General features: G+C 38.1%; 1 protein-coding gene across 1 annotated transcript in view; it reads left to right on the forward strand.

Moving 5' to 3' along the window:
* The first annotated feature begins 20,331 nt into the window (after window positions 1-20,331).
* MARCHF1 (membrane associated ring-CH-type finger 1) overlaps window positions 20,332-26,261 on the forward strand; it is a 130,249-nt gene continuing 124,319 nt past the window's right edge. The window contains 3 exon segments of the mRNA XM_086890382.1: window positions 20,332-21,155; window positions 21,429-21,468; window positions 21,554-21,637. Coding sequence (XP_086746508.1) covers window positions 21,453-21,468; window positions 21,554-21,637 — 100 coding nt within the window. The 5' untranslated portion in view covers window positions 20,332-21,155; window positions 21,429-21,452.

Below are 26,261 nucleotides of genomic sequence, written 5' to 3' on the forward strand. Positions count from 1 at the left end.
CTGAATTAATTAATCAGTATTGTAAAACTGGCTGTCATGATACACAGACAAGCAATAACGTAACTCATTGAGATTTGTAGATTGTGGTGGCAATTAATTATGATCAGTTTTGTAATTGTTACATTTTTCTTCCCAGAGGAGTTTCCCTGTATTATTTCTATTAATATTAGCTGATTAAAAATCATATCATCATAAAACAGTTTGGGTTGGAGGGGACCATAAAGATCATCTTGTTCCAACTCCCCTGCCATGGACAGGGACACCTTCCACTGGACCAGACTGTTCAGAGCCCCATCCAAACTGGCGTTCAGTACTTCAGTGATGGGGCATCCTCAGTTTCCCTGGGCAACCTGTTCCAGTGCCTTCCGACCCTCTGAATAAAGAATTTCTTTCTAACATCCAGTCTAAATCTCCCCTCTTTTATTTGAAAAGTCTTCCCACTTGTCTTATCATTATCTATGGGTGTAAAAAGCTACTCTCCCTCTCTTTTATAAGCTCCCCTTAAGTATTGAAAGGCTACAAGTAAGAAAATAAGAATATTTTCTGCCTTTCCCCTTCCCTCCCCCAAAATTACATTGTTCTATGTTCAACTAGTTACTATCAAAATAATATTTCAGTCCTATGCTTATAAAAGATCAAAATTTTACCCATCATAATATGTTCTGCTTAAAATAAGGAGCAGTGCAAAGTCTACTGCTGTATGTTTAGAGAAGAACCAGAAGTTCTAAATATGAACCAGAAGTTCTTACTATGCTAGCCAATCACCTTGACAGCAATTTAAGAATAGAAATGTTCTGCTGACACAATAAATTATTCCCATTTAGGAAAAACATGTTTGCTGATGCACAGCAACAAGTGTTCCTCATTTTCTTTGAGTAATTCCCTTTCTGGATCTTTGAGAACTTACCTTTTTCTCCTATTCTTCTCATGCCCTCTGGGGAGAAAAAAAAAAATATATTTGGAATACCTTCTCATGATTCACAGCTACAGGGTTGGGTCAATTATATGGAGATGCTGGTGAGAGTCCAGTGCAAGTGCAGCAAAAGGGAAGACCAGCCGAGTTAAAAAACCGAAAACACACTAACCAAAATCAGTAGTAAGAATTGAAGTAATATCTATGGAAACTGGTGCACACTAACAGACTTTTTGTAGAATACTCCCATACTCTAAGAGTGCAGTAATTTTCAAGGAGTGTCATGCACAGCTCTAATTAGGGTTTCACTAATCACTGGGGATTGAATCTTCCACTGCTCTCCCCATGCCTGCCTCTTGTCTTTCTGAACTGAACTTAGACTTGAACTTGAATATCAGGTGTTACATTTTCATGTCAGCTTCTGTCAATATATTCAGGGGAATACAAGTTTTAATTGTAGCATTTCTGCATCGTGTAAACATCATCCTGGTCATAAGCTTGTACAAACCTAAATTGCAGAGTAAGGAGAATAGAATTATTGTAAAGGTCTTTTATGTTTTGCTTCATTACTTATTATGTAGATTTTTTTAAATAAGGGGTATACTGAGGAATATAAATAGATATATCTGAACTGATGACAACAAGAAATACAACAGCTGTCCCTGTTGTTGCTTGTTAATTTGTTGTGCTGAGGTGTAATTTCATGCTTTATTAAAATCAGACGTATTAACAATGATTTGCTGAAGGTGAAACGGGGGGACAGGCTCTGTTAAATTTCTTTGTTTTAAAAAATAGGTGATACCTAATATTCACTGAAAGTAGTGGTCAGGAAAAGGTATCCTGTAAGTTAAATATGTTGACACAGTAAAGAGCTAAACTAAAACCAAAATATTTTATTCTTTACAGTCAGTATGCAGTTAATATTTTCTCTAGGCATGAACTTCCTAAATCTCAGGTAGTGTCACAACAGGTGCACAGCATTCATAGTCCACCAGCCATGGCTGCTGAACTTAAGGAAAGCTGGAGAATTCTATGAGATGCTGTAAAAATTAAGAGTTTGATAGTTTCTCATGACCTAAGCAGTGCTAAAGTAGAAAAAGAGCTCATGGGGAAAAAAAAAAAAAAAGACACAAACAAAAGAGAAAAATATATTGCAAAGAATTCTCAGGAAAAAGATAAGATACTCAGTTTCAGTGAATAAAAAGAATTGAAATCCAGTGGTAGAGAAGAAAGGGACAAGCAGTGAGTACCTCTGAACAATAGTTGTTATTTTCGATTGGGCTAAAGTTTTTCAAATTCAGTCGAAGAAGTAGAAGTTTATTTTCAATGTTGTGAAAATATACATTAATTCTATATATTTTTATCATTAATAAGTCTCTTAATTATGTGTAGGTTTAGAGACTGTATGGGTAAAATGATAAATGTTTTGCACGGTGTGGGTATAGTATATACTTGCAAATAGTGCAACAAGATTTGGCTTTGCAGCCTCTCTAAAGACTGAATTTGCATCTGTTCCTCTTGACTATCTTGACCATGCTACAGAATTAGCTTGGGAGGGAAGGAATGAGCATGGGTGTGTAGCCTGTCATTTTTACTTCACCTGCTTGTTGCACTCCTTGGACATTACTCCACAGTTGGCCCATTGACAGGAAAGCTTACCTGGGATTAAGATCCAGTGAAATTTTCTTCTGCTGAATCTCTTTGCAAATAGTTGTTTGTCCTGAAAATAAGATTAATGCACTTGAGAGCAAGAGTCATAATGGTATTAGAAAAAGTACAAAGAAAATTCTTTATCATCTAATTGAAACCATTTAACTGATATGCCAATTTTGGGTGAGATGTGTTATTATGTTGTATGTCTACATTTCGTATTATCTGGCTTCTAGCAGAAAACTTTGATTCTGCTTCCCAGAAGACAAAAAGTTCAAGTCCAGTACCAATAATTTACAGTATGGAAGGGTTGTGTTGTCATAGATGTGCAGGGGGTGCATCAGGACCTCCAGAGAGCCCAGGCAAGCACACTTCTTTCTGGGGAGCTTCTTTGGACCCACTGGAAGCAGAACACTCCTGAGGAACCTCACAGTGGTAGAGAAGCAACTTCCATTGTTTTTCATTCATGTTGCCTAGAAGTTGATGTGTCACTGGGTGTTGTGTCTCCCTCCTCTGAAGGCAGGTTTTAGGTGATTGTCTCAGGAAATGTCATTCTGCAGGATTACTCTTGCTGTAGACTCCTGATAGAGTCTGAAGGACTGTCATGATTGTGGCCTTCTTGTGCCTTCCACAGAGCTGAAGAGGATAATTGTTGATTAATGTAATGAACCAAAGACAGCACTGTTTTTGTGGGCTGATTCATGAGAGAATGGTCTAAGGATTCACTGTTTCCTGGAAAAAAATGTGTAAGCTCTTGCCTCTAAACTTGAATGGGAGAGGCGAATTCATACTTCTGTAATTGCTTTGATTGCAGTTTCTTGTTGTAGTCTATTCCAGGCAAACCTACACTGCATGAATCATAAGAAATTGCTAGCTAGAAAACAGTTAGAATGTCAAGAGGTGCTTTTGCTCCTCAGTTAACTAGTTGAGCATTAACGTCAGCTCTGTGTAGCTGTAAGACTGGGGATGTTTTTATTTCCTTTTCTTTTTTTAAATCATGTGTGTGTTGTGAGACCATTGACTTTCAGCTGTCCAGCAATCTCTGATAGCTATTTTGTGTGTTTAGGTTTTGTATGACTTTTGTACCCCTGAGTCTTCAAGATACGCTCTTTGTACAGCTCTTGGTTTGTGACTGTGACTATTAGCAGAAGGTTTATTTAGCAGAAAACAACCTAAAGAGTGACATTAGAAATTACTGTCAAACAGACAGGAGGGCAGTAGGAATATTGATGTGTTTCTACTTTTGTGATCAATCAGTGAAAGAACTCTGTATTCTAAAAGTAAGTAAACAAGCAAAACTTGTCTGCTTGTGCTGCTACCCACAGCTTTCTGTTGGCCAGGAGCTGGGAGGTATCAGCAGCTTGTGGGTTTTTTTGGTTGACTAGCCCAGCAGTGTACATAGTTTCCATCATATGGAGCTGGGTAGAAGATCTTGAGAAAACAAGATTTTTTGCACAGTTGCCATTGTTAGCATTGCATAGAGTTTGCTGCAATTCTTGGCCTTTCCAAGTTCAGTTGTCCTGTTACTAGTGGTAAGATTGGAAAAATCATCCTGGTAAGTGCTATTTTGTGTGTTTAAATAGCTAAAACACATATTTATAACTGTAGTTACAGCTAGAATTTCTTAGCAGGTACACTTCATCTTGGTCATCTTCTTCTGTGGATGGAGACCTGGCAAGGCTGGAGGTGTGTGTGATTCCTCCTGTGCTTGAGGGTTTCCTCTGAGGCATCTGGCACCTGCATAGGTCAGAGAGGAATGATGGTTATTAATACTGTATTCATTTGGAAGATACTGTTCCTGAAAAGTTTTGCAGAAATCATTTAAGAATTCCTGCTGAAGTGAAAGCCTCTGTTGATAAACTTGTTTGTGTAAACTGTCCAGAAAGTTAATTCCTGAGGCTATTAGCACTGACAGCACTAATTTTCGCTGTTAATTTCAGAGCGTGAAATTTGTCCAGGCGTCTGGCTTTGTAGAGAGCTGTTGCTTTGGAGGGTAGACCGCACACTCCACTGTGGCTAAGGGTTAGATTATATATATATATGATATAAGGGTAAGATTATATATAGATATAGATTATATATATATAGATATAGATTTTATATATATATATACACACACTATTTCCCCAGTGTATATCTGTCAAGAAACAGGATTGCAACAACTTCCAGTTTTGAAATAAACTTGGATTTCATATTGAAATGATCCATGGAAGAGGTGGGAGTGGTTTGCATGTTAAAGAAGTAGATTAATTATCTATAATGACTCAGTTTGGCTCAACTGACAGCGGGCAGGAAGATCCTGGAGTGACCCTCGCAGCCTCGGTTTCCTAGGTGCTCCCATTAGGAGTGTCCCATGGCTTCCCCAGGTCAGTATCAGGCTGGCTTCCATCTGCTCACACAAGAGCAGCCCAGCCTTCTTCTGGGGTGGGGAAGCTGTGACACCGGGGGGCTGGAGCTGAGGAGGGGCTGTGGAGTGGACTGACTTGGCTGTGACCACCTTTGTGTGTCAGACTGGAGCTGCCTGTGTGTGAGGTGATGTAATGGAGATATTTCCTGAGAGCTGACCAAATGTAACTGCATTGCTTAGAGAGAGAGATTGAAAGCTGATGTTCAGTTCTTGAGAAAGCAAAATGACACCATTTCTTTTCTGACCATGGACTGAGATTCTTTGTTTTGGGAGAGAATGGGTGTCTTTTATTTTAAATTATGTTTGGTTTATTAATTAATTAATTAATTAATTTCCTTAAGTAAGTCATGCTGTATTTTAATGGAGCTAAATATACATAATAGAGAAGACCCATGCATAATCAGAATTATGAGACAAAGAGATATAAAGGAAGCTATTATTCCCTTCTTCCTGGAAGATTTCTATGAATTGCAAAGTTTTTAATAGTCCACATAAATAAAGTTTCAAAGATGTCACCATGAATAAGAATTCTGTTGTATTTGAGAAATGCATTTAAGTGCAGCTACACCACTACTACTACTGCTACTACTACTACTACCGATATTATTAAGTGGAATGATGGCATGTTGAACAGTTTGAAGCAAACAGATCTGGAGAAGCAAACTCATTTGGAGAGATGTATTCTTAACCAAAACCAACTAAAAATTATCTTATTAGCTCTTATAAGTCTCATCTGAGACCTAAATTTGGATTTTGCTAATATATAGTATAAAGAATTCTGTCAACAAAGCATCTAAACATCTTCTGATTCTTAATGTAATTATGACTTTAACTACAACCTGTAACTAAATTATATAGGCTTATTTTATGCTATGAGAATGCCAACCTTTAACAATTTATGAACTTTATTCCTTAAAATTTAATTTATTAGGCTCTTGCTTCCTGTTTCTTCTGTGCATTTTTCATTTCTCTATTTACTTTTGTTCTTCATCATTCATCTCCTCCAGCTGGATGATCTGTCCTTTTCATCAGTGTTTCTGCAGGTGGAAGTTTTGTAGATTCCATACTGTTTGAGTGAACCTGATGGGGTGGGAGTGTCACAGTGAATGTTTATGATGACCTTTTGTCATAAACAGCAATTGTTTCTGTGAAACTGGTGAAAATTTCCACAAAAACAAATGGAGAAAAAATACAGTAACAGTTTTGAGGTTTTTTTCCTACTTTTTTATGCTGGTTATACAAAGTTTTAATTTGATCCTGTTAGGCTGCACCTATATAAGCATATATATCTGCTTACTTCTTGTTAGAATAAGTCACAGCAATAGTCTCCTTTGTTTGTTGTAAGAAAAGTAGCCCAATACACATGCTTAGTTGTTTCAGAATTGTGATCCCTGAATGGAAGAAAAGATGCTATTTACAAACGAAAGTTGAGCACTCTTACTGTTGCAAGGAGTGTGAGGTGGGAAGGGTTGCAATGATTCTTTGAAATCAGAGAATTTTAATCCTTTCTGTTTTCAACAAATGTAATTTATGTTAATACAGCCTGAAAGTTCTAATTTTAAGACTGGCTTTCTAATTTTCTAGACATGGCACACATATAAAGATTTTTTTTTTTTCCTGTAGGAGTGCCTAACATCTAAATATACAAAGAACACGTAGGTTGAAAATAGAGTTTTACAGTAGTAGCTTTTCTCTTTAAACATGGCTTAGTTGTTCCATCCTTTATCCCCTATTTTCTGGTTGAAAGAAAGTTGCTTGTCAAGAAGCTTACAAGGAAAGTTGTGATGAGGTGTTTGTTGAATTTAAAGAAAAAGAAAAGGGTGTAGTAAAAAGAGTATGGGTTAAATGAAGAAATCGGAGACAGCATAGAAGGCAGATGCTCCTGCGTGCGTCATGCTCGTAGTCATCCACCGCCTTGAGTAAACTGGGCTGTGCAATTCAGAGAAGGGCAGCTCTCAGCTTTTTGTTACTCATGTACTACCAGGGACTCGTGCTCAGGCAGCAGTGGGAAATTTCAACGCTTTTCTAAAGGAAACAGTTCCAAAAATTGCAACTGTAGGGCACTTGATCTAAAAACAGATTTGTACCTGCTATTAATTGGATCCAGGGTGGGCTGCACAGCGTGCAGCAGTAAGGGAAAATTTTGCCTTTGCGTCACAAACGCAATGAAACTCTTGACCCAGTGCCACTAATAGCTGTGGCTTAGTTGACACAATCTTGTAGCTTTTTTGAGCTAGTGGGACAGCAACAGCTCCGGGCTGTGATAAGTATTTCATTCTTAGCTGAGTAATAGGAGAGCACAAAGCTGCTTCATTTATTACTTTGTGTCTTACAGACAGCAGCTTGTTAGTCCTTCTGGTAAATGCATGTTACAGTATTGTTATTATAGGTCTTATTCTGGTTTGTGTCACTTCAGTTTTCCTCATAGCCAGTGAGGGAAAATCATCTAGCAAGGGGTCATTTTTAACTGCATTTTCTATCTGAAATGAGAATTTCAGTGAGATAAGAAAGCTGTGGGTTTTCGATTAAGTTGGTTTAAGTTTACTACTTACGCTTGAAAATTCCAGTGGGATGAGATTTAGGTGACAAAATACCTTATCAGGCAGCTGAAGAATATTGGAGGGAGGGAGCAAGAGCCAAGTCAGAAGAAATTCTACAATCAATTTATGAGAAAGAATATTATTATAAGGTAAATGATTCTTAAAATACTAATATCTACAAAGTGTTTATCAGTGGATAATGTTAGAAAAAATAGTAATAGAACAAGATGTGCCTCAATAGTTTTTGTGAATATTTTAAGGTGCAGACTTTGCTCAAGGTACTTTAAGACTCATCCTTCTGGAAAAAATGGAGATGTTATCTTTGCAAACTTTCCTAAAGGAATTTTAAAAATCTCCCCCAAAACTTGTTTGGCTGAAATGGAGGTATTGCTAGCTTCAGAAAATACTCAGTTTCTGCTTCAAAAATATTTTCTGTTTCTAGATTTCTCTTATTTTGACCTGAACCAATTCATTAATGTCATGAAGCATGTTTGATATCTAGTGTGTCTTTTTTCTGGTAAGACTCACATTTCACTAAATTCTCTTTGAAGAAAACAAAGAACAAATCAAGAGAATTTTCCAAAGATATTCAGTATAGATGAAATTAATCACTAGAGTGAAAAGGATGGTTTTTTAATATGATCATGGTGGATTTCCTAAGGAATTTCTTGCTAAAACATGTTTGAAATTTAGCAGCACAAGGCTTTTAACTTACTTAGAATCTTCAGAAAATCCAAAACTTAATTCCAGTTTAAATATCTAAATAAATAGTATCCAGAGTAGAGGATCTTTAGGTTCAGAATTTAGAAATATTCTTAGGAGAAAGCTGATTTTTATTGGTTTTGAGATATTTTTGATAATTTTTTTTTTTAACTTTTCAAACAGCATTTTCTCTAATGTGCCTATTGAACTGACATGGTTTAATAGACATAGTTGAGTAGTTAGGTTGTCCAAAGCCTTTATTGATTTTCCCCACTGTTTTACATTTTTCCATTTTTTTCAGCTGTTTTATACTGGTTTTTCTTTGTTGTTTAGAAATATCTGCTTCAAAGTATGTGTTGGATTTCCCTATGCAGTTTCAAATAGCTTTCCACTGGTATGTTCAACAGTTTTAAAATGTCACCAATGCATGTGCCTAGTTACTAAATCCAGTATTTTTGTGCACTGAATAAATAGATTTTTCCATAGCTATTAACTGAAATTTGTGTATATTGTTTGATATCTACATATAGTGTCTGCTTTGAGACAGATGATACCCTTGTGTTTTTGTCACACTGTGTACCTTAACAAGAATGAAGATTTATTCCCTGCTTGCAGGGTTAGTTATTAGAAAATGTCTGTAAGCTTATGCTATAAATGGTCTTAAAATGTGTGGCTTTTTGTAGTTTCCTGCTGATAAGAAGTTTCTCAAGGGCGGCGGAACCCCCAAACCAGTTAGAATTCAAATAAAAATAGCGATTTCCTGTTTTGTCATTTTCAGTTTGCATATTCACCCAGTGGCAGCATCATTTGAAGGGTGGACCTTTGTTGGGTAAGAAACACGTGATGCTTGCGCCACGGCAGTGATTTGGCGCCTAACTTTAATGGTAGCTTTTGAATCCCAGATAGGTGTGAGTGGTTTCACATCTTGGAGGTGTTCCAGTGTAATCCTAACTTTCAGAGCTGGTGTATCTGTGCAGCTCAGAGAACAGGGAATGAAGATCCTTACTTCTGTAAAGTAAATGAAATAAATAAATAATAAAGTAAAGTAAATAAAATTGGGTTTTTCCTCTGAAGAGTATAAATGGTGTGTGAACTGTTGCTAGTGTTTGGAATTTACTCCTAGTGAATCTTAAACTGCTGCAGTATAAAAAAGTGTGTCATAATTGGTAACGTGGTAAGATACTCATCAGTACAAAATAAACTTTTAATCAGTATGTTATGTAAAGAAATTGGATTTCTTTGTAGCACATGGGGGGTGGATAGTAAATCTTCTTTCAATCCTGAAAATTAATTTATTAACTGTTTTTAATCAGGAGATTCACAAATCTGACCCTTTGTTAATTTAGGCTCTTAATAACCCCTTCTGACTTTAAAAAATGCAGTTTTTCAGTGAGAAAAACAAGAAAAAACTTGTCTTGTTTGAAAATATTCCTGGAAAAGATGACTTCAGAAAGTGTACTGGAGAGCAATTGTAACTTTTTTCATGATTGTTTTTGATTGCTATGGGCAAATGATGAAAAATCACGCTCACCAAAGGTGAAATAGCTGTGTGGAGGAGGTGGGCACTCTGAAGTGCTTAGTGGAACTTAAAAGAACTGTAACGGGTATTGGATCTTCTTAGGCTGGATTTTCCTCCAGTGCTTAAGTAGGAGTGTGATTACAGAACAAGTGTTTTTCAAAGTATCCTCACATTGCACAGGAGTTAACTCCAAAAAGTACTATTTTTATGTACTACTTTTACTACTTTTACTTTTATTGGTGAGAATTCAGTTTTTTATTGAGCCTGAAAGAAGAGATAAATGAAATAGCATATTACATTTAATCTTATCTTCCAAAGCAAAGCATGCAGGCAGAGGTAAGATAAAAGTATGATCAAATTAATCTTGCAATGTTTAGAAATGTTCAGAAACCAGAACCCCTGGTAATGGGGGGTAACCCAAAGAAATATGTAATTAAATCTGTGGAAGAGGTGTGTTAATTTGGAAGGAATATTTAAGACCCATAATTTCCAGAAATACATTGAGAAAGTTGCAATGATGAGCCTGGGAGCTTATGTTGGAGGGCGTTCTTCCTTTAGGAAATAATTTTATTGTCTTTCTTCTGCGTGCCTCCCTGCTGAATTGCCACTGTTAGATCCTAAGCTCCATGGAAAAGCAACAGAAAAAATAACCTTCTGGCGGAGTCTTGATTCTTTAGTCAGTAAGTAACACACAAAAATCTGAATAAGTTCTATTTCAGTATTGCTTTTCAAAAAATGTTCGCAAGTTTGAAAGTAACCATTGGATCCTCCAGAACAGGAACTCGAGGGATTTGTTTTCTGAACTACTGCCATTTAATGTATTGTGTAATGTATTGTGATAATAAACTCAAAGTTAGTATGGCCATGTCCATCTAAGTGTAATAACTAATTACAGCATTAGGTAAGCATCATAATGCCAAACTGTATTTGATTTGAAATTAGTATCTTTATACTAGTTATGTGACTCTGCTTTTGGTATGCTTCCACTAATTTAAATTACAAAGCTAATACCATTTTTTTTTTTGTCTTGTGGTTTAATAAGACTTTGAAATTCTTGTTATCTGGAGAAAATTAAGAGGGATGAAGAAAAGTCTTGTGCTTGTTCAGAAGAATGCTGTATCACAGATTTCTAAATTTAATTATCTTTATTTAATCAGAAAAAGCATTCCATGTTTGTTAAAGAAATAACTTTTTCTGATTTCATTAGTTTCTCAGGCATGTAGAGTTTCAGCCAGGGAATGTGCTTTGTTTTGAACTCAGTCAGTGACCCCTGTAAAAATGTTTAATTAACTTTTGCCAATGTCAATATAGTTCTATTATACTCAGCAGGCTGGATGAGCTCCCTCTGGTGGCTCATTTACATTGAGGTTCTGTTCTTCATCTCTGTTTACTCAAGCAAACAAGGCTGGCTGACCCCAGGTATCAGTCAGGCATCAGTTCCTTCTGGGCTTACACTTTAATTGAAAAACATCAATAATTTCCTTACAGAATGAAACAAAAACATTTAAATTCACAGGAGGTTCAATTCGTTAGCAAAGTAAATAAAGAGCTTCTGGGTAACAAAGTAAGCAAATACAACCAAATTACTTCCTTCTAAGTCAAAAGTACATAGTAGATGGATGGCAGTAGTTTAGTCGTGTCACCCACTTACAATAGTGCTTATTGTTAAACTTAGGAAATATTTGGATATTAAACCAAAATATTTGGATCTTGACTATGAAATTGTGGAGTTTAGTATCAGCAAGGAGGAGGCAGGGTAGCAAGTAAGATTACAAACATGGACTTCAGGAGACCAAATTTTGGCTTCTTAAGGGATATTCTTGGAAGAACCCCATGGGAGCAGGCCCTGCAGGGAGGAAGAGTCCAACAGAGTTGGTTGATATTCAAGGATCGCTTCCTCTGGGCTCAAGAATGATCCATTCCAGTGAGCAAGAAATTTGGCATAGGTGGCAAGAGATCTGTGTGGATGAATAACTCCTGTCACTGCTCAAGCCTAAGCAGGGAACACACAAGCGATGGAAGCAGGGTCAGGCTGCTTGACTGGATACAGAGAGGTTGTCAAAGTAGAAATGAGACAAGGAAGGTCAAGGCCCATCTGAAATTAAAGCTGGCCAAGGGAAAGCAAGAAAAGGCTTCTTCAAATACACCAATAATAAAAAGAAAAATAAGGGTAATGTGGGCCTGTTACTAAATGGAGGGGGGACCCTGGTAAGAGGACACAGAGAAGGCCGAGTTATAGAATGCCACCCTTCCACGGGTCTTCACTGGCAAGACCAGCCCTCAGGAATCTCTGACTCAGGAGACCATGATATAGCAATGTTGTAAGAAAGATTTTCCCTTAGTCAAGGAGGATTGGGTTAGAGAACACCTGGTGGTGAAGATTTGATGTCCACAAGTCCATGGGTCCTGATGGTATGCATCTGTGAGGGCTGAGAGAACTGGACAGCATAGCCAGACTGCTCTTCATCGTCTTTGAAAGGTCTTGGTGATGAGGAGAGGTGCCTGAGGCCTAGAAGAAAACAAATGTCACCCCAGTCTTCCAAGAGGGCAAGAAGGAGGATTCAAGGAACTACTGTCTGGTGAGCTCCATCTCAGACTCTGGTAACGTGATGGAAGGACTCATCCTGGGAGTGGCTGTCTGTACCCACATGGAGGACAAGGAGGTGGTCAGGAGTAGTCAGCATGGATTCACTAGAGGTAAATCAACAAACATGATGAAGGGACTGGAGCATCTCTCTTACGAGGACAGGCTGAGGGAGCTGGGCCTGTTCAGCCTCAAAAAGAGGCAACTGAGAGGGGAACTCATCAATGTCTGTCGGTGTCTGAAGGGAGAGTGCCAAGAGGATGGAGCCAGGCTTTGCTCAGTGGTGCCAAGCAATAGGACAAGAGGCAAGAGGCAGGAACTGATGCACAGGAGGTTCCACCTGAACATGAGGAAGAACTTCCTTACTGTGTGGGTGACAGAGCACTGGAACAGGCTGCCCAGAGAGGCTGTGGGGTCTCCCTCACTGGAGACACTCAAGAACTGTCTGGACACATGTTGATGACCTTGCTTGAGCAGGGAGGTTGGACCAGATGGCCCACTCTGATCCCTTCCAACCTGACCCAGTCTGTGATACTGTAAAGAAAATGGCTCAAGAATGTGAAACCTGTGGTTTTAAAGTGGGTTAATCCTGTAGATGAACTACAATATGAGTTAAAATGAATCTTGGTATCAGAATTCATATAAGCTATTTCATAGCATTAAAGAGAAGCATAATCTCACTCTTTGTAGTCTTTTTAAAATTAAGAAGCAAGTGGAATTTCTGGGTCAAAACCACCAGTAAATTTAAAATGAGTTTTCCCCCTCCGTATGGTAGTTTCTACAGCTACTTTCTACTTCCATACTGTTGCAATTTAATGGAATACTTACCATACTGGCATTGAGCCCTCCTCTCTCTGAAGCAGTGGGAGAAGATTTGAAGACAAATAATTTGCAAATTTGACATAAGGTTAAAAATTTGTTCAATATAGAAAATTTTTCCATTATTTAGTTATTATCACTAAAGCAGGTTACTGCTTTAAATAAAATATTATTATTATTTGAATAAAATATTCAAGAGTTAGAGAATTTACAGTTTTTGGAATATGAGTATTTAGACAAAGATAAAATTTTGCTTGGAGAATGAGAAAGGGGTCACAGCAGATGAGATTAGGAGGGAAATAGTGTTTATAAGGTGATCAGATAGCCATGTGAAAGGGAAAAACAGAATATAATCAACTATGGACACCTGTAGGAAGTTGAGAAGAAATATCTTCAAAAAAGTGGTTTGAATGAATATTCATTTGTATGTTTAAATTATGTCTTATATTTTTTCATGTGCCTTAAATATTCTAGCAACTGAGATTCATGAAACAAATAATGCTTAGAAAGCATGGCAAAGCTCTAAATTGAAAGTCTGTAGACTTTCAGTATTCACAGAAATGGACCTGTTGATTTTTGATCACAAATTTTTCATCCTTTTTTCTTCATCAAATAACAATTGAGAACACAGTCCGTAGCATAATACTGTGTACCTGAATATCTGCATTAAAAATAAACAATCTTGGTCTTCCAGTATAATTGTGTGTGGTTAGTAACAGAAGCAGGTGGGTTAGCAAATAATTTTCTTTTATGCAAGTTTTTTAGAACAGTTTCCTACTGTGTTCAAATTCAGAGTCTCTTTGATGTTGGTGATCCGAGTATTAGGGAAAAAAAAAAGTCTAGTATTTGAGGAAATTACCAGCGTGCTTTATTCAGGACTAAGAAGAATTGGAAATAACTTAGTTGGTGCACCCTGGGACTGTTTACATTTTTGCAGCTGATGAGAACTAGCATTTTCCAGTCATCCTTTCATAAAGGAATACGCTGATCCAGACTGATCCTTGAATCAGTCTGTGCTTCTGGCTGCTGCCCAATTTCTTTTTCCTGTTCTACCAGTACCGTAACTGGGTTGCTTGTAGTATTGAGCTTCATCCTGTTTGTCATGCTCTCATCTAGAAGATTGTCCAAGTCTTCCAGGATTGTGCTCCTGTCCTCCTGTGCTGACTGGCAGCTTTGAAAGTTGACCAAGAACTTGAGCCCATTCTTACAAAGCAGTGCTGGAACTCTTTGAGATTAATGGATTCAGGTTTGCAACATTTAACCCAAAACTAATCAGGTGGATTCCACTGCTTGCTAAATTTTGATGCTTCTGTTATAAAGACTGTCAACCACTTCATGTTAAAGAGCTGTTTAAACACCTTTTTCATGTATGTCGTTTAGAAGTGGGAGATAATACTTTGTATTATGGCAATGTCTTTATTTACCTTTTACTCTGGAGAGGCACATGGACAAAACCATTTAAATTTTGTGTTCTGGTAGAAATGAGCAGTTAGGCAGCATGGCATTCAGATTAATTCCACCCCTACAAATGCAGGAACATAATTTTATATATTAAAAATATATAAATATATATTGTTCTGAAGTGATACTGTCTTTACACTGCCAAAGGTCAGCAACATTTGTAAGCAGAGGGGTGCTTGAGAGTTCATTATGAATGTAGATGTTCCTCAAAACTGAACTACAGAAGTAATAGGACCTCTTAGTACTTGTGGGCAGACACACAAGTGGGGTTTTGCAAATTAGAATAAACTTAGTAGGAGTTCTGTCTGTGTACTGAGTAGCTAAGTTTCACTGTAGTAGAAATAATTTCTTCAGTGGACACTTTAACAGCATAATTTCAGTTCTTTTTTTAGTGTAAATTGGCTAAATATGTAGTCTGCTCATTCTGCCTAAAATTTGGTAATTTACTTTTTCTGATAGTTTTGTTAAGTTTTAGTTACATTTAAACAAAAATTCTGAATTCTAAGTGAGCTGTTCAAGTTACTGGCAGTTTTTAGAATTTTACAAGTCTTCCCTTGTTCCCTATTTCATGGGGATGCTGTAGTGTGATGAGGAAGTAGTATGCTTGGTTTAATTTAAATAAAGTAAACTTAGTGCAAACACTACACTGGAGGCATCTGTGAAGGTCTTTGTGTTTGGCAGAGAAAATCAGTTGGTTTTAATTCTCTTTGCTGGGAGATAATGAAGATAATTGGTTTTAATAGCTGAGGGCAACATTTTATCTGATTTATCACCACTGTCATTTTATATCTCACTTTCATCGGTCTAAGTTTTGGCTAGATAAACTTTTATTTGAGGTACCAGTCATATTTTAATTCAGTCTCAGCTATTACTTTTTGATTTTTAACTTGCTTTTTGACTTGTACCATCCTGTGACCTTGGATTTTCAGATGTTCTAGAAATTTTCTGCTTAGGTAATATATCTGCACAGAATATACAAGTGGCAAATAGATTCCTGTGTGTTCCCACTGACTTCTGTTAGTCTCTCAGTGGAGGGCAAGATTACCTGTGCTTAGTAATGCTGTTGATGAAATTATGTGTAATAATGTACAATATCTGTGAATGGCAACGTAGAAAAATATCCAAAGACATTAATTTGAAATTTTCAGTTGATTGCTTCCTTAATACCTTTAATACACCTTTATTGCACTAATGCACCATATTACATTATGTGCTACTTCTCAGCAGTTCAGTCAATTGCAAAGCTGAAAGAGGCAAGGAAAAAAGATGCCAAAACCTCCCTGAGGATCTAGTAACATGATGGCTGCGTTCAAATCTATACCAACTTCATATGGCATTTAAAAAGCAGCTTCTAATATGATATCTCACGGCCATTCATTCTTATTTGTGAAGAATGCAAATTCAATTCAAGTTTTTAAAATAACTCTTAAATTTTGCCTCTGCTAAGGACTTACTTGAACATGAATTCTGCTGAAAACTTGCATTCCTGATGCTCCTCCATTTGAAGCCAGCCCACAGTGCAGAACAGTGTTTAGGATATATTCGTTCACATAGAAGAGAACAGGTTTTCCCATTTCCATCTGGAATCTACTGCTTTGGAATATTTGTGTTTGGCTAAAGATGTCTTTCATATTTGCCCTAATTCCATGACTAACTTTGTGGTCCTGTAGGCTTAAGACTTGGGAGAAAATCTAAAGGAATTTTTCATTTGTCTGAAAATTTCATTTGGTTCTAGTGTCAGCTTTAGGATGCTGTGGAAGCCCAAGGGATTGATTAACAACAGTCCTTGTTTGGTCTGCATTAGACTACTGCTAGTTGCACTTTTAATTTAGGTGTTAGGAGCTTCTGCTAGATAAAGTGACTGCACTCATCCCGGTTGATCATGACCTAGCACCAGTGTCTGTCTGCCTCCACAGCTGCTGTAGAGTTCAGACTTTTGTCTTTGCACCTAAGTTGTGATTACAAGAGAAGCAATCCTTGTTAGGTAGTAAAGTGTCATAGCATGCACAGTGTTTGTAACTTAATTTTGAGGAAAATTAAAGTAATTCCTAAATCTCAGGACTATAGGACTATATATATGTCTATACCTTCTTATATATTGTGTATTTGTAGCCAACGTGTCTTTTTGGCAAATAATGCGGAGTCAAAACAACCAGCTTGAAAGTGTTTTATGTCCACAATAACTTTTATTTTTATTTTTAACTTCAGAATAGCTTTTGTCTGAAAGATCATATAAAAGCTGCAGTGCATCTTATCTAAAGATTATTTTATGTGAGTAAAAAAGAGCTAGAATTACCTGTTTCTGATAGTGCTATTTATGCAGGTAAACTTATTATGCTTTTTTCAATTCAAGAGTCTTGTAAAAATTTTTTTGTAAGCGATGGCAGAGCTATTAACGTATATAAGAGCTATTCTATATAAGCTGCCAGTGAACTGCCACTACACTACTACATAGTTTCCTTGCAATTGTGTTACAAAAGAATTGTCTTGCTGTCTTTGATTCTCTCATTGGAACTTGCATCACCATGGTTGAACCATTAACCATAGCTGATCAGATTGTCTTGATAGTTCAAAGCAGAAGTCTCATGCAAATGGGTATGCTGAGAAGATGACGTGCTCCTTCCTAAATTAAAGTAAAAACATTGTGTGTGTGTGTATGTAGGGTTATAATTCTGATCCCTTTTTGCTGCCACATTCTTATGGAAGTGCCTCTAGGGAAGTTTTGTGCAGGGAATGTGTGTGTCCTGAGTGTGAGAGAGGACACCACACCCTCAGAGCCATGTGTGGAGGGAATAGATGAAAAGATTTAATGTGTTGCAGGTGAGAGCAGAAACTCAGGGTAGTCCACAGCTAGGGAGTGGATAGATACACATTGTGAGACACTGGGAAATGATTTCTTTTGTCCTAGTTTCTTTCATGGTCTCCAAGATCTGACTGGTACTCTTCATAAAGTATGTACCAAGGGGAATGTGTTGGGTGGCTGAAAACAAAGTCGGATTCCTTGCCTTATCCCGAGCTGGGATTAGTAGGGTTTCAAGCAACAAGCAAGAGGAGGGAGGGGTGGTACTTCTCTTTTCTGTAATTACTTGCTTCAGAAACTGTGAATTATATTAATGTAAATCAATTACTAATGCACACCCAACACATACTCCTTTTCTCTGCCAATGTCATTTTCACCTGCTCCAGGTGACCAGTTCTCTTTTGTTATTGTTATCCTCTTGAGATTGAAACCCTATCATGCTGCTTTGCACAGCAGCTTCATACTTCACCGAGCAGCTGTCACACTGTCCTTCAGGTGAGGGATGGCTCTGAAATCACGACCCTTTGGGTGGTACCTTCGCCAAAATTAGCATTCTTTAAATAGAACACCACAGCCTGTTCACCATGGAGGATGAGTGGAAGTAAATACACTTTCTAACAAGGTGGGTTGTGTGTGTATATATAAAATCACTTTGTTTACAACTTTGGGACTCTGAGAGCTAAAAACACATTGTAAATTAAAATCAATCATTTTGTTGTTTCTTTAAGACGTGCTCTGATGTTCTGAGACCACAGAGATCACAGGTGTACTAATACCTTTGCAAAAGTTCTGTAATTCTATCACAGTAAACTTGAAGAAGCAAAGACGGAAAACTAAATTTTAATGAAAAATTATCGCAACCACACATCTGCCATTGACTTTTACAATGTGCATCTGGATGTGTCCTGTATTTTCCAGCAGCTTCCTTGCCGTGGAGCAGCGGTGATCTCTATATTTCTAGGTATAGCAGCATGAGGCTTGATTGTTTTGCCACTTGTTTTAGCACTTAGGCTGAGAAGAGCCATGTTCACCATATGTACAGAGAAGGCAATTGCACATTAATTTGAAGTCTCCACATGGTGAAGAAATGTAATTAGTAAAATAGTTAAGCAGAATGCAAGCATGGACCTATCTAATGCTAAAAGATAGCTCTTGTTTGGAACTAGGGTGTTTTGTTGGATACACACTGATGTTACAGGTACACTATGGGGGGAAAAAGGGGCCCCGCATCATTTTAAAAAAACCTAAGCACATCACACCCTGTAAGGTCTTTATTCTGGCTAAAACAGACATAGATGGGATTAAAGAGATTACTGGTTAACCCAGAAATCTCTGACTTAAATCTCAAGTTAATATTATTTCAAATGCAGAATTATTGGCACAGTATCAAAAGGTAGGTTGACTTTTTAAAGCTTAACTAGACATGAAAGCACATTTACAGGAAGGTTCCATTTAAATACCACAAATCCTCTACTTTTCTATCAATATTTTTATAAAAGAGGTGAGTGATTATCATGACAAAGCAGAGTTCAGGTTTAGGAATTCTTAATCTGGTTGGGCCTCAGAGGAAGGAAAAGAGTTTTTCTGTAGCTTTAAAATATTCTATTGAACTAAAAAGGAATTTCCTTTACATTATAATCAAGTTTAAGATTAACAGTTAAACTTTACCAGCCTGGTATATGACATGTCTTGTCTTTGAATATTTCTGGAATAAATTTTTGATTTATCACTGTTTTGGTAGAGCTGGAGCTTGTCTTTTTTGCCTTTATTTGTATTCAAAATTCAGGACAATTTCCCTGGGTACATTGGAAATTATTTAAACTTATATTGAAACTGATTTTGGAATGCTGGAAATTAAAAATTGAATTAGCATGTGAAATATAATTTAAAATGTGTAAAAGGAACTGTGTAAATGCCAATGGAATTAATTTTATTTTTGTAGATCTGTTCCATGACTATGGATATATAGAATATATTTATATAAATATAAAAATGTGCACATATACACGTGTCTTGCAGCATCTCTGAACTCCTAGCACAGATTGTTTCTTTGCTAATGCATTTATAAACTCTTCCAGCCTATCAGTATACCTTAGTCTAAATCAGTGACGTAAAACCAGGATGGCAACCTGAACCAGATCTCAATTCATCTCAAGCTAGTCCCTTGTAAGCTCTATTAATTCAGGCTGAGAAATAGTAACTAAAGTAGTGGAGAAGTGAATCAACAGTATTTTAAATCCTCCCAACTGGCTTTGCAAGAGAATCCAGGCTGTTTATAATGCTATTATTTCTTGTCAGAATTCTAAGTACCACTCTGTACAGCTGGAAATAAAGATGATGTATTTCAGGGTTTGGCTAATATTTTTTTTTTCTTTAATTGACAGCATATTAAAACATTGGTGGTACTTGGTGTGGGATTTTTTTTCTTTTTTTCTTTCATTCCTGTGTTATTTATACAGCTAAGAATTTAACTTCTGATCTAATAATTTCTTTACTGTTTTTAATCAAAATATGTTTTACTGGAATTCCTAATACTTATCAAAGATAATAAATGTCTTAGAGAAGGATAAATGATAGGGCTTCCTTGACATCCATTTCTGTAATTCACCACCTGGGACTTTCTTGTGTTGTTTGGCATTTGGAGGGGAGGGGGAATGCTGGACCAGTTTTCCTGGGGGTTTTGCTGCACTGAAGCGACATTCCCTCAGTGACATCCCCTCAGTGACATCCCCTCAGTGACATCCCCTCAGTGGCATCCCCTCAGTGGCATCCCCTCAGTGGCATCCCCTCAGTGACATCCCCTCAGTGACATCCCCTCAGTGGCATCCCTTCAGTGACATCCCCTCAGTGACATTCCCTCAGTGGCATCCCCTCAGTGGCATTCCCTCAGTGGCATTCCCTCAGTGGCATTCCCTCAGTGGCATCCCCTCAGTGGCATCCCCTCAGTGACATTCCCTCAGTGGCATCCCCTCAGTGACATCCCCTCAGTGGCATCCCCTCAGTGGCATTCCCTCAGTGGCATCCCCTCAGTGGCATTCCCTCAGTGGCATCCCCTCAGTGGCATCCCCTCAGTGACATCCCCTCAGTGGCATCCCCTCAGTGGCATCCCCTCAGTGGCATCCCCTCAGTGGCATCCCCTCAGTGGCATCCCCTCAGTGACATCCCCTCAGTGACATCCCCTCAGTGACATCCCCTCAGTGGCATCCCCTCAGTGACATTCCCTCAGTGACATTCCCTCAGTGACATTCCCGGAGCGTGTGCGGCCGCTGGGGAGGCGCAGCAGCCTCCGGCTCGTCCTGCTCAGCCGGCTTCAGGGGAAGTCTCGGGAGGAGAGGAGAGCAGCAAAGGGTTAACTTTTTACTATCAACCTCAGAAAGGCACATTTGCAATCCCTCCCAGTCTTGTCTCCCTTTTTTTTACACCTCGTTTGCTCCCCGCTACTCCTCACTTGGAGGCAGATCCTTTGACCTAAGCAGATTACCGTAGACGCATGAAGGACGCGGCAAGCTCGCCGGTGCTTTTAAAGGAGGAGATTTTGGCTCCGAAATAGGACACTAAGCTTTTCAGCCTCCTGCCGCTGTACCTAGCGAGCACGGGGCGGGCTCTGGGGGGGCCCGGTGCGCTCCCGGGGAATCGGATGGCAAACAAAAGCACAAGTGGCAGCTGCTGCAAACGTGGGAGCCTGTGCCTTTAGCGGGAAGCGACTGCTAATAAGGGCCTGTGAGACCTGGGTTTCCTTGGTTTCCATGACAGTTCTTAGGTAACTCAGAAATTGAATTGTCTCCCACAGTGCTCTTGGGGGATAGTGTATGGCGGGGTGCTCCAGGGACACAGACTTGCAGCAACTCATCACTCCGAGCATGTGAAACTCCCTGGATTGTTGTGCTTTACTTCTTTGTTTGCCGTGTCTCGCTCGTGTTTGCAATTCGCTCTGCTTTGTTGATTTTTTTTTTTTTTTTCTTCTTCTTCTTCTTTTGATGGAAGACCCTTGGCTGCACCGTTTCTCAAATAATATTTTCCCCTTTTTATCTAGAGCTGAGCTTGGCAAAGAGAGGATATGAACAATTATACAGGTGGGCTACTCGGGGGGAGTGAAGATATAAGGCATCCAAACAGGTACTGGCAACCTGCAGCTCTGTAAAAATGCCACTCCAGCAGATTTCTGTAGTTCCAGCGCGGGAGACTGCCGGCAATGGGAGAAGTTCAATGGGCACAAAGAAAGAGAAGAGCAAGGAGGCGGAGGTAAGAGGAAGGTCCCGGTTTGCTGGGCCAGGGTGCCTTTGCCAGGCGCTGCCTTTGGCTGCCGGGCGGGATGCGGCGCTGCTGGAGTGCAGCTGGAGCACACTGCGGGGGATGCTGTGCTAGCAGAGCCTCTGCCTTACACACACCACCAGCCTGCCTCGAAAGTAACATAAATAACGGGGAAGTTACAAGCTGTATCGGGGGGGTTTAACATTTTCCTTGGAATGAGTGCAGCATGCTAGTATCGGCAGTCGTTGTTCCTTGTAAGCTGTCAAGTAGCAGTTTCTTTACAATAGGTTGGATGAAAAAGTAGTTTTAGCTGAAACTCCTCTTTGTTTAAAACCAACAAAATTACTGTACTGAAGCCTGTCTTTCTAAAGTGCGTGTGCTATAGGCATAAGCTCTATGACTTAGTCTTTTTACCATCTAAAAGGCATCAGTGTTTGGTTTTTTATCTCTTGGACTTTCTTTGATTCATAAACATAAAGAAGTGTTGTTTCATCAGTAAATACTGTATCCTGTTGTCTCCCGGTTAAGAAGAAACTGTAGGTTCATATTACATGAATGGTTAGTACAAAAAAATAAATACAGATAATCTGTGCAATTTTAATGGTATTTTTACCTGTAGGAATCTCTTTCGCTATGTATAGATTAAACATGTACTGTGCAAGACCAAAATAAAAAAGAAAAGCATCCCTTCCAAACCCAAAACATAAGTAGTTTGTTGGTAGATTTAGCCATAAATGTATGTAACATAGACATCTGCTTTTTACAGACATATTTCTTGTCTCTGTGCTTTTCTTTTCCTCTTGCTGTATGGAAACCAAGGAACTATTGGGAAAACAAACATGATGTCTTTTAAGTATCATCTGAGAGACTGTGACAAACTGCATCCCTGAATGAAGTCTTTCTTGTGGATTGTGTGACATAGTTTTCAGAAAATTGTTAAGTTCAACAGATGGTTGATATTCATAACAGGTCTGTGTGACTGTGGAAAAGTATTGTTTGGGGTTTTATTAATTTTTAAATTTAAGATAATATTTTTGCTCAATATTTGGCTATGACAAGTTCACTGAAAGTGATTATTCTGTTTTTCATTTGAGCACTTTGGTATAAGTAGCATCCTTCCCTGGAAGTAGTCTCCAGTTGTTAACTGGTAGCACAGTCATAAGAGTCATAATATTTTGGGATTTCTGTCCTGAAATGGAAAATTTTGATTTAGTTTTATTCTTCCATTAATTGGTTAAAGGTGAAGGTTCAGGTGAAAAGGTTCTTTGTATTAAGGCTCAAGGCGTGAAACACAGAAATACTAAGCCAATTACCTGGCTAGAATTGTTCTCTGGCATTCTTGTTTTAATTTGATCATTAGCGTTAACGGAAGAATACATGCCGTATTCACACAGGAGTCAGATAAATGTGAGACTTAATTTAGAGGGCTGGAGGAAGTGTGGAGATGCTGAGTTGTGAGAATCATCTTGCACACTTTTCTGTTTTTTGGTTTGTTTTTTTTCTCCTGTGAGCACTGGGTTACATCATTTCATCAAGACTCCAGTGTCCCAGAAAACAATTTCTTCTTGAATGTTGTGGAAGTTATATATCAGGAAAGAGCAGAATGACACGGATAACTAAGTTCATTAAAGTTCTCTTTTAAACTTAATATAAAAAGTACCAAGCACCAACCCTACAAAACTCCCAACCAAACTTAAAGTACATGGTACTCATTGAAATGTATTTGCCAAGCCGCTCTCTGCTGGTCAGACCCTAACCATTCTGCTCGAATTTCTGCTTATCCTATAAGGCTTATGGCTGGAATTCATACAGTGTAATAACTCCCTAGTGTTATTGATGGAGGTAGTATCCCAAGCAGTAAAGACTTTTACCCATAATATCTACATATTTAAATTATGATGATGTTCAGGTTTGTTATGTGGATGTAAGTAGGGAATAGAGAACCAGCCTTTTTATTGTCTGGACAGAGATTGCTCAGGCTTATGTAGATGGTGCTCTACCCCTGCACAGTGTGGTTCTCACAGAGGGAGACTCCCCTACCTGGTACTCAGTGTTTGTGTTGGTGAGGGTTCTGGGTTCATGGTATTCTGATACTGTTTCTGCAAGGACCTGCTTCCTCTGCCTTTCCATTAGCAGGCTTCTTGAGGTGAAAGCTAAATAAACTAGTTAAATGGACTAGCTGTGAGCATCAAGCTGGTTGAGGTTGAGTAAGATATGAAAAAAGGAAATTTCTGAAAGGCCTTCCAGTTTCTAGGGATAACAGCTGTCAGGATTGTATGCCAAATCCTGTTATTGCTAAAGAGTTCATGTTATGTTCATACAAGAGCAATAAAACTTATGAAGAGTTCATCTTCTGTCTAACTGCAGAGCTGGATGCAGTGAACTGTTTCTAAGCTCATGGTGAATTCGTAAATCTGCCTTAGTCATACACAACTGAGGTTCTTAGTGATGCGACTCATTCTGTAATGATTTTCTGTGATTTTTAGATGCTCGTACACATGCTGTAACTGAAGGTTTTAATATGTGTCTGTACACACTCATAGGTGGTTGACTGGTCTATCACTAAGGATGGTGAGTGCAGTACCACTTCAGAGCCCCAACTGTCCATAGTGGACCTCTGTCCAAAATTGGGAGTAGAGGTGTGATAACAATGGCTACAGGGAGTGTTTATGGTGTTCTTTGTGGGAGTAAAAAACTTTGTGCAGGCTATTCCTGCAATATTTCCTTGATTTGCCTCAATAATTAGCAGAAGTTGTAGCTAACAATGGAGTTTACATCAAATATAGCTATAGCCCCTCTTTGAGTGTAGCCTGAAGATGAAGTACATTTTTCCATAATGGAGAAGTGAAGATGCTTAGTGGTTAAATAATCTATTGCAGCAGCTGTACGCTACATTTCCATGTAAAACTTCTGCTAGTTTGTTTCATTGATTTTAGGAGAGTTTACCAGTCATTAATGCTACTAGTTTTGCCCCAAACATTTAAATGTATGAGCTGTCTTTCTTACTCTTTTATTAACGCAGTTGGAAAAGCTGGTTGCAGAAATGGAGACTAAAGTATAAAGTGCATTCACAACATGAGGTGTGCTTTTTTTGTTTGTTTTTTTCATTAAGTAATTAAATCAGCTTTGCTCAATATTTGAGAAATACCATAAGTTTATAGGGAAGCGTGGAATTGGGTTTCTGTGACAGAAAAAACCTTGGGTGTCTGTTTCAGAAGAGATTACTAATAGAACTGTTGTTAAAAGTTAATTAAGTCAGTAACCTAAAGATGAAATTATGCCATCAAGACTCCAAATTTAGTTAGTTTTTTTAATACATAGACTACAGTGCCTTGGGACTAATGGCATAATAATACATAACCCCCATTTTTTATGTATATAATATTTCAACAGTTACCTTGAGCTTCTGGTTGATTTTCTCTGCTGTAATCAAAAAGGTAAAAGAAATGTATATGATTCCTGAAGAACATGGTTGATGTAATGCCTGCTCTGGCTCATAATTTTGTTATTTGCTCATGAACATACACTGTGAAGTTCATAAAGTAGCCTCAGTTTACGTTGGCTATTGTATGGGCATGAATTATTATTCTAAAGGAAGTTAAGTACAGAAAGAGAATTTCATCCAGTGAGAAAATTGGACAGGGCAAATGAGTGAAGGTCAACAAAAACACTAACCAAGAGTTTGCAAAGGTCATTGAATAAACTGCTATGGCTAGTGTGGAAAGCCAGACTTGAATGTTGTATACTTAGAGTGGTAGGAGCAAGTTTGTAAAAGCCAAAGATTGTGATTATGTGGTAGAGAAGACACTCCTTGATGCCAAACTAAATGTGTAGATACTACACCTTTTCAGCTTAAACAGTCTTCAGTACATGGTACAGGAACACTTAACTTGTTCCTGAAGGTAAAAAAGTTTCAGAGTAGAAGATAGCCTTAATAAAGAAAGCAGCGGCAGACATCAGTCAGTCTTGATTTGGTTACTTTGCAAAACTTTGATTAAAAGAAAAGAACCCTAACCAAATAACCTTTGTAATATGGTTTTTGGACACATTAACATGCTAGTATAACTTGCTTGTTACAGTGATGAGTCTTACTCTGTTGCCCCAAAACCTGAACCAATATCCTAAAGATGATACAAAATTTAATATTCTGTATTTCACAAGTAACAAATTAGCCATGTTATTGTTGCTTTATTTTTAGTTTTGATTCTTTGCTCATAACTGGTAAATGGTTTTCTCTTATGCCTACTGTGTTACTGTGTTTCTCTGGTGTTAATATTCTGGCAGAGGTGATGAAGACTCTTAGTTTCTTTTCCCAGAACTTCACAGAATGCAATAAATTGCACGGAGGAATCCTCACTCCACTGTGTATTGTACATTGGCAGGAAATTTAGTTCTGCATCCTGCACAGTTCTAGGCTGTGACGGAAACTTCGGACTTTTCTATTCTTCAGCAGTCCTTTTTCATATTCTGCCTTCTCAAAGGCAGGAAGACAGAATGAGACCTGTAACTTTGGAGGGTTAGAATGTTACCTAGGAAATATTTGGCATTTATGAAGGAGTATAGTAAATTGCATTTGAACTTGGTGGTTTCTCTGTACAGTTTGTACCTTAAAGAA

Source organism: Cyanistes caeruleus, chromosome 5 (assembly GCF_971803275.1).
Source record: "Cyanistes caeruleus chromosome 5, bCyaCae1.hap1.1, whole genome shotgun sequence".
NCBI lineage: Eukaryota > Metazoa > Chordata > Aves > Passeriformes > Paridae > Cyanistes > Cyanistes caeruleus.